The sequence below is a fragment of the Lathyrus oleraceus genome, chromosome 6, assembly GCF_024323335.1.
Source record: "Lathyrus oleraceus cultivar Zhongwan6 chromosome 6, CAAS_Psat_ZW6_1.0, whole genome shotgun sequence".
Classification (NCBI taxonomy): domain Eukaryota; kingdom Viridiplantae; phylum Streptophyta; class Magnoliopsida; order Fabales; family Fabaceae; genus Lathyrus; species Lathyrus oleraceus.
The window spans coordinates 368,302,181-368,310,299 of NC_066584.1; the positions used below are offsets into that span (position 1 = coordinate 368,302,181).

The 8,119-nt window shown below is 35.5% G+C and overlaps 1 protein-coding gene across 1 annotated transcript; it reads left to right on the forward strand.

Annotated features, from left to right (window-relative positions):
• The first annotated feature begins 7,356 nt into the window (after positions 1-7,356).
• Positions 7,357-7,910, forward strand: LOC127093021 (monothiol glutaredoxin-S9). The gene has a single exon (XM_051031918.1). The coding sequence runs from the start codon at positions 7,429-7,431 to the stop codon at positions 7,726-7,728; it is 300 nt and encodes a 99-aa protein (XP_050887875.1). The 5' UTR covers positions 7,357-7,428; the 3' UTR covers positions 7,729-7,910.
• The last annotated feature ends 209 nt before the right edge of the window (positions 7,911-8,119 follow it).

The window sequence follows — 8,119 nt, forward strand, 5'->3', positions numbered from 1 at the left end:
TTTTATACCCTCTATCTTTTAAGATTTTGTCGTGTCATTTGATCATTGGCCCGCTAATCACAACATATTCCTTCTCCTTGCATTTAAATCAAGTCCAGGTAGTAAAATTTACAACATGCAGGGGACAACATGTTTTATGGAAGGCCATCTATGTAGTGAGACATAATGTGCGCCATTTTGTGCAATACAACTTTTGCATACTTTGTCTTGTAGTGCTTGATCTTATCCATTCTTGTTTCCATCTCTTTTGCACTCCAATACTCTAAATGTCTCCATGTGTGCTCTAATTCTGTGAACATTCAATCATTGTATCCTTCTTTTCATTTGAGACTTTGTTGAAAATTGAGGTTAAAGTGATACTCAAGTTCAGTGGGGCCATAACTTATTAGAAAGTAGTCCTACACATGTGACAAACACATAAAAACTCACAAATGAGATCACCTATTATGTTCTTCACAATCATACTTAAAATAGTAAAATGAACTTAAATTAACCTAACTACTTGCTTAATAACCAAATAAAATTAAAAGTCAAGGGCTTGATTTCCTCACACATAGTGAGTTATCAATATTGTAGTAGTAGTAGTTGTCATGATTCAACATGAAGGCTATTTTTGGGGTGTTTGGGGGTTCCATCAGAATCTAGTTATACCCCGAGTAGGAATCCATGAATCTTAACATGCGCTAACCTGAGGATCCATCGATAAGACGGTTGATATCCCATACTGGATACCAATCCTTGGGACATGCAACATTTAAATTAGTAAATTCCACGCACATGTGCCATCTATTCGATGCATTCCTCACTAACACCATTTTGGCAACTATGTAGGATATTTTGTTTCTGCAATGAACTTGGAATTGGATAACTTTCCTACCTTCTCATCAATGGCTGCCCTCTTCCCCTCACCAACTTTCTATTTCCTTTATACACTATCTTGGCATAAGGTTCGATGGAGAGGTGGTGGCTCACGAATTTGGTATCTATCCTGCGCATATCAGAGGGATGCCAAGCGAACAAGTCAGTGTTTCTAATAAGTTTTTCAAGTAGCTCGTAATCTTCTTCCTTGCTAAGAAAAGTAACTATCTTCATCACCTGATGGGCTAAGGTTCCTGTCCCGACTTTCTGCAGGTCCTCTGTAAGCATGAGTCTCTCATTTATGTGACATACCTAGGATCCCAACAATCAATGTCCATATCTAGGGCTTTAGGGAGGGGGCACCCACAAGGGAGAGCTCTTCCATCTCTGGAATAAGGCTATTCTGATGACATTCGTATGCGATTTGTTGGTATCCTTGAACCGTAACAACTCGCCCACCAAGTAGTGGGTAATTTAGGACTAGGTATTAAGTACAAATAAACTCCCTTAACTAATTGATGAAGACTCGGCCTAGGATCATATTGCAGAGCGATAGGGCGTCTACGATAAGTTATCTAACTTCGATTCCCTTTATGGCTGCTCCTCACCACATGATGTTTCTAGGGTCACGTGGCCCCTTACTTGTACCTATTCGCCTGTCAATCCTATTAATGAGCCGATGAACACCTTGACATAGTGAGGATTAAGATGAAGCTTCTGAAAAGAATCTTATAATAAGACATCAGTAGAACTCCTAAGATCTATATGGACTCATTTTCTATCCCAATTTCCATGTTACATAATGATGACCATATGGTCATTTCAATGATTACTGACTTCGATAGCATCCTTATCATGTAAGGTGATGTTAACCCATGTTTCCCCTCGTTCACTTCTGTGGAAACCAAGAGATATCACATTTGCAACAAGCACCTTCCTTACCTATTTTATTTGGGAGTAGTTGGAACTTCCTCCACCAACGAAACCCCCATCTATGGTGTTTGCATTATAGTGTATATATTTATCGGCCATCCTCAGAAGGAAGATGGAAAGAATGATAATAAAAGAGGTGTGGCTCATGTTAGTTTTATCGGGGCCCCGCGGTGGATGCCATTGTATTGGTCAAAAGGTATAGATGTATGTGATATCCCAACTAGGGTAGGGGATACTCAGAGGGTTTATTAGCTTTATAATAGTTATGGTTTTCCCATGGCGAAGGGAAGCCATGTATGGTGGTTTTACAGTGTTTATAATGGTAAGAGAGGCCAGCTCACGTAAGGTGATAGACTTTATGTATAGTGTGATATGTGGTTAAGTTAGGCCATGTCTTTTCTCTAATTAGGGGGATGAGTATATATTGAACTCTTTAGACCTATAATTTCATTGGGAAGGATCACCGCGCACTTAGTTAATGGCGGACCATTGAATCCCTATTTCCTAGGGAGACGTGGATCAGCTACTAACTATGACTTCTCATTGACCAAGAAAGATATTTTCCCATATTTTCCATAATTGGGTGAGTGATAAGTACTTGGGGCGAGGTGATAACTCTTGGAGAGAGACATATGATAATAGCCTCTCCTAGGGGATTTAAAGCTCACGCCTTTATTAGGTCCTTTACAAATATAACACTACAATTATATTGCAAACACTTAAGGGAGTGTTTGAGTGAAAATAATAGGGGTATCAGATTCAAGGGTGCCTCAGTTGAAATTCATGAGTAGTATTAAGAAAAAGGCATTGGGAGGGAGATTGAGACAAGACCATCATGTACTATTGACTACTAATTATTAAATTTCCTTTTATCGGGGTGATGTCCTCCAGACGTAGGTGATGTATCATCAAAATAGGTTAATAAATAAGTGTGTTATTTATTTTGTTCACTTTTCATTCAATGTTTGTTCATCACATTGTCCCACATGTTATTTCAACATTGTGTGTGACATCTTGTTACTGATGCAACAAAATTCCAATTAGCATCAGAGTATGCATGATGTTCTATTTGGGTAAGCTCTATGGTATTATATACATTCGATTAAAGATGGAAAATGTAAAAGAAGAATGATATGTGAATCAACCACCAATTCTTAAGTCAATGGACAACAAGACCAGGAAAGTTATCATAAAAGAGGATGGAATCCTTATAAGATCATAGTTGAACAAAAAACTAAAACTATTAAGCCTGAAAAGGATTTGACAACGACTAAAGGTAAAGAGGTGCTTAGAAACTCTCGTGCTCTTGATTCCATCTACAGTGGAGTTGATACGAATATTTTCAAGATCATCAATACTTACACCAGTGCTAAGGAAGCTTGGGAGACTCTTGAAGTTGCTCACAAAGGTAAATCCAATGTTTGTATGTCATGACTTCAAGCTTTTACAACAAAATTTGAAAACTTGAAGATGAGAGAGGACGAAACTATCTACAAATTCAGTGTTTAACTCCGTGACATTGCTTACAACTCATTTGCTCTTGGCGAAAAAAAATTAAGAAAATATTGTAAGAAAAATCTTAAGATATATGCCCAAAAGATTTATTACGAAGGTTACTGTCATTGAAAAAGTTCAAGTTGTTTCCGCAATGAAAGTTGATGAGTTAATGTTATTCTTGCTTAATTTTGAAATGACCATAGATGAAAAATCCAAGAAAAATAGTAAATTATGCCATTCAAAGTGGATATTGAAAAATGTGATGACCAGGAAGGAGGTGATGTTGATGAAATCTAACTGAGTCATTTTCCCTACTAGTTAATGTGGAAGATTGATTTACAGGTTATGGAACATTGTTTTGATGATAACAACTATTAAAGATGAACATGCCACTTATAATTACAACAATTCTTTGACGATAACCAAAGAGTGGTTAAAGATGAAACCTAATCGGTATGATTTAATGAACTTGACTATCTGATGATGACAATAATGAAGTTTCTACAATAATGAAGTATCTGATAAGTCTTAAAGAATATATATTGTAAAAGTCAACGTCGATACGTCTGGTGAATATATATTGTAAAAGCATAATGGCGTTCGTGTAAAGCAACGTGTTTAAACACACACACACACACACACACACACACACATACATACACACACACAAAAGTTTTCAAACTTATTAGGAAGTGTCAGAAAAGATATGGGCAAGTTTTTGCTCTTGCCAATCGATTGGCACCTTATGGAAAACAATTGGACGAGTTCAAAAATGTACCATAATTGATTAGGATAGTGCCTTAATTAATGGGAACATATAAATATCTTTTCTTACCGTTTTGAACTTATTAATCCATTAATTTAGGCCTACTAATTGATTGAAGCATTATGTCAACCGATTGGCATATCATTATTGACCATAAAACTTTTTTCGTTTTTTGTGTCAACCTCTAACCCATAAATATATACCTTTTCCATATTTTTTAACATCCAGAAATGTGTTTTCATTTCTCACTTCTCACTCTCTCTAAAAAAAATCTCTTGTTTACTTTCACTCACTAAAAGTTTAGACGAAGGGCTTTCGAGAAAGTTGTTTTGTGAGTGAGGAAGTTGTAATTCTTTAAAGGTAGATTTTAAAGTTTACTAAGGAAGTTTTCTTTTACCTTGTTTGAACTCTTCGTCCATTTATGCATTGTTTATTTGGGTTCGAAGATAAACTCATGAAAAGCTTTGGTTTAAGGATTGTGTGATCGAGTCTCCGTTTAGGTTCACAAGTTTAGCCCGTTCAAAACCTTTCAAGGTTCGAGATCATCATAGTGGTATAATATCATAGGTTCTATGTTAGCCCGGTATAAAACAAAGTTTTGATTAAGTCTCAACCCGGTGTTAATATCTTAATTTGGTTTGATATCATCCTGGTGGTAACATCTCACAAGTTTTTGGTTATCCCGGTAAAAAACCAAGTTTCGATTTGCAAGCTCAGCCATGTGTTAAAAGGTTTTAAGGTTCAAGATCAGCACGTGCACAATCTTTGTTTGAAGCTTTAATACTAATCGCTCCATGTTTCTTGTGGAAATGAGACTAACCACTTTGATCATATGTTTGGAAGTAAGACTCACCACTTCTCTCCTGGTTTATTGTTTGGTTGGAAGTTAGTCATACACTTCATTTTTCTTGTATAAGGGGGTTCGAGAGTTCAACCTACTAAAACCTCTTAAGTTTATTGGATACTCTCAATATCAAATCCCGAGGACATGACTAAGTTTTTTTTTACTGAACATGTATAACTCATGATGACTTCTCTCTTTCCTCATCTTTTATTTTCTGCACTTTATTTTCTGAATTTTATTTTCTGTTGCATAACTCTAAAAAATTTCTAAAATATTTTGAAACTCTGATTTTAATCCCAAAAGTATTTTAAACTCAAGTTTTTTTCCTAAAACATACAATTCACCCCCTCCTCATCTTGTGTGTGAAGTCACATGTCCAACAGTTAAGAGCTTTAGCAACGTCATGAGAAGACTTGGCAGGAGATCCAAGAATAATGTCTCTACAAATGTCAAAGACAATCAATAACAGAATTCCAAATGTGTCCACTTCAAGCATAAAGGAAAAGATGGAGAAAACTAAACAAGGGCATCATTTCCTTCAGGTATGACTAAATCTGTTCGCATGCTGAATTTTGAAATTGCGGGCCATGTGGAAATTCTATGTGTGGGCAAAGTCGTCAAAAGATATGAAATGAATGGGGTATACTGGTCAATCATCCAACTCAAAAAATATTTTTGTTGCACCAGTTAAGAAAACATAATTCATAATGTATGGCTATAAGTCTCAACATAATGCTAAACATATATACCAACATTTTATATTTCATGCCAGATTCTCTTGGGCGTGTCACTATTGTGGTTATTGTGGTTGGTGTGGTCATATATGACCTTACTGCTAAAAACTATATATGTAAGACCACCTTATCACAATCAAGATCGTGCTCAATGGAAAATAAGGTTTGATGTGCGTCCTCAACAAGTTTGGAGAGTCAACTTTATGCCATATTGCTTATACCTCTTTATTGGTTTCATCACGTGAAGATTATTACTTTGAAAATGGTTGTTCTAGACTCATAACTAGAGCAAAAAAATATTTGAAGGACATTAAATTTTATTCCAAACGTTATGTCACATTAGGTGATGGAGTCAAAGGAAATATTGTTGGTAAAGTGAAGTTAGGATGTCATGGTCTCCCTTGCCTAAATGATGTGTTTCTATTTGAGGGTGTAACGCACTAATCTCATTAGCATTAGTCAACTTTATGATCAAGATCTTTATGTCAACTTCAATTGATCTGAATGCACAATCACAAACATAAACCATACTTAATTAATGAAGGGATCTAGATCAACATATAATTGTGACATGTGGACTCCTCGTGATAAGAATCAACCTCAGTAATGTATGATCTCCAAGACTGATGAAATTGAGTTGTGGCACATAAAATTTGGTCACTTAAATCTCATAACTATGAGAAAGATTATCTCTAAAAAGGCCATTATTGGTCTTCCTGGTCTATAGATTGAAAAAGGAAATTTTTTTAATGTTTGTCATATAGGAAAGCAAACCAAGACACCACACAAAAAGGTCCTACAACTTGCCACTACGTGCGTGCTTGAACTAATTCATATGGATATCATGGGACCCATGCAATTTGAAATCCTAGGATGTAATGTTTGTGTTGATGATTACTCAAGATACATCTGGATTGAGTTCATTTGTGAGAAGTCTAATACCTTCACTATCTTTAAAGGTCATTAACAGCATTTGAGACGTGAAAAGGAGAAGATATTGAAAAGACCATATGCATTCGCAATGATCATGGAAAAGAATTTGAGAACTCAAACTTGTCTAATTTTTGTACCTCTAAAGAAATAACTCATGAGTTTTTGATTCAATAATGACATTTTTGTACCTCTAACAATTATAACAGAAATAAAAATACGCTTTCGACAAGAGGATTCACTAAAGTCATCTCATTCTCAATCTTTCCACATAAGAATTCAAATTAAAGCACTTAAGAAACATCATATTCTTACATAATTGATCAAGCATCCAAGTGCTTACAATCTTGTTACATTTGATTTTTTTTCTTAGTGATGACATGAATCTATTTTTTATTGCATAGTAAAGTGTGTGCATGTTTTTAACTAACGGCCAATGGTGGTACACGCCTGTGGACACAAAACGAATAGCACTAACTTGTTCTTAAGAAGACTTTTATCTTTTACACCTGTTATTGTTGAGAAAAGTCATAACATATATAATATATGGCTATGATCTCATAACCTGTCTACTGATTGAAGCATATCAGCATATGCATATGTAAATAATGTCTTTCAATATATTCAGTCTATAAAGTGCCATAGAAGTGTCTTTATATCTCCCAAGTTATTGGGCATCTAAAAAGTAACACCTCTTTAGAATGTGCTTAGAAACTGTGGAAAGTCCTAAACCTAGCTATAAGTTTGTACACCCCTATAAATAGCTTACCATACTAGCTCGTTTCAAATAACATCAAGCCTCACATACATATAGTTGTACTTATATATATTTTTTGTACATTTTATTTGAAATCAGTTATATTAAGATGGAGAAAGTGATGAGGTTGGCTACAGAAAAAGGTGTGGTGATTTTCACAAAGAGCTCTTGTTGTCTGTGCTATGCAGTCAACATTCTGTTTCAAGAAATTGGAGTGTATCCTGTGATTCATGAAATTGACAAAGATCCTGAAGGCAAAGAAATGGAGAAAGCTATAACAAAGTTGGGTTGTAATGCACCTGTTCCTGCAGTGTTCATAGGAGGAAAGCTTGTGGGGTCTACCAATGAAGTGATGTCCCTCCACCTTAGTGGTTCACTCGTTCCATTACTCAGGCCATATCAAATTTAACTTCATTTAATAAGTTTGATTATTAGGAACGCATGCAAATTATACGTTCCTGCATGCAGCTACCTTTATTGGAAGAATAAACATAGGGCTTAATCAATATATTAAGTGCTATAGTTGTAGTAAGTAAGATCAGTATCCTTTAATAGTATATTCAATGACGTGTGATTAAGGTTCTAGCATTTGATTATCTATGATGTAATATTCTAAATATTCTTAATGAAGTCTTATTTATATATATTTTAGAGTTATTAAAATGGGCTACCCGGTCCCAAACGGGTTGGTCCTGGTGGGCCTCGGGTTTTTTCGGATCGGACCTAAAAAGTTAATATTGAATATGGGTTCTAAATTTACTACCCAGGTCCAGTCTTGTTTGGACTGCGGGCTACACGGT

Excerpts from the sequence above, each read along its gene's own strand:
- LOC127093021 (XM_051031918.1), top strand. The coding sequence starts at position 7,429 with ATGGAGAAAGTGATGAGGTTGGCTACAGAAAAAGGTGTGGTGATTTTC.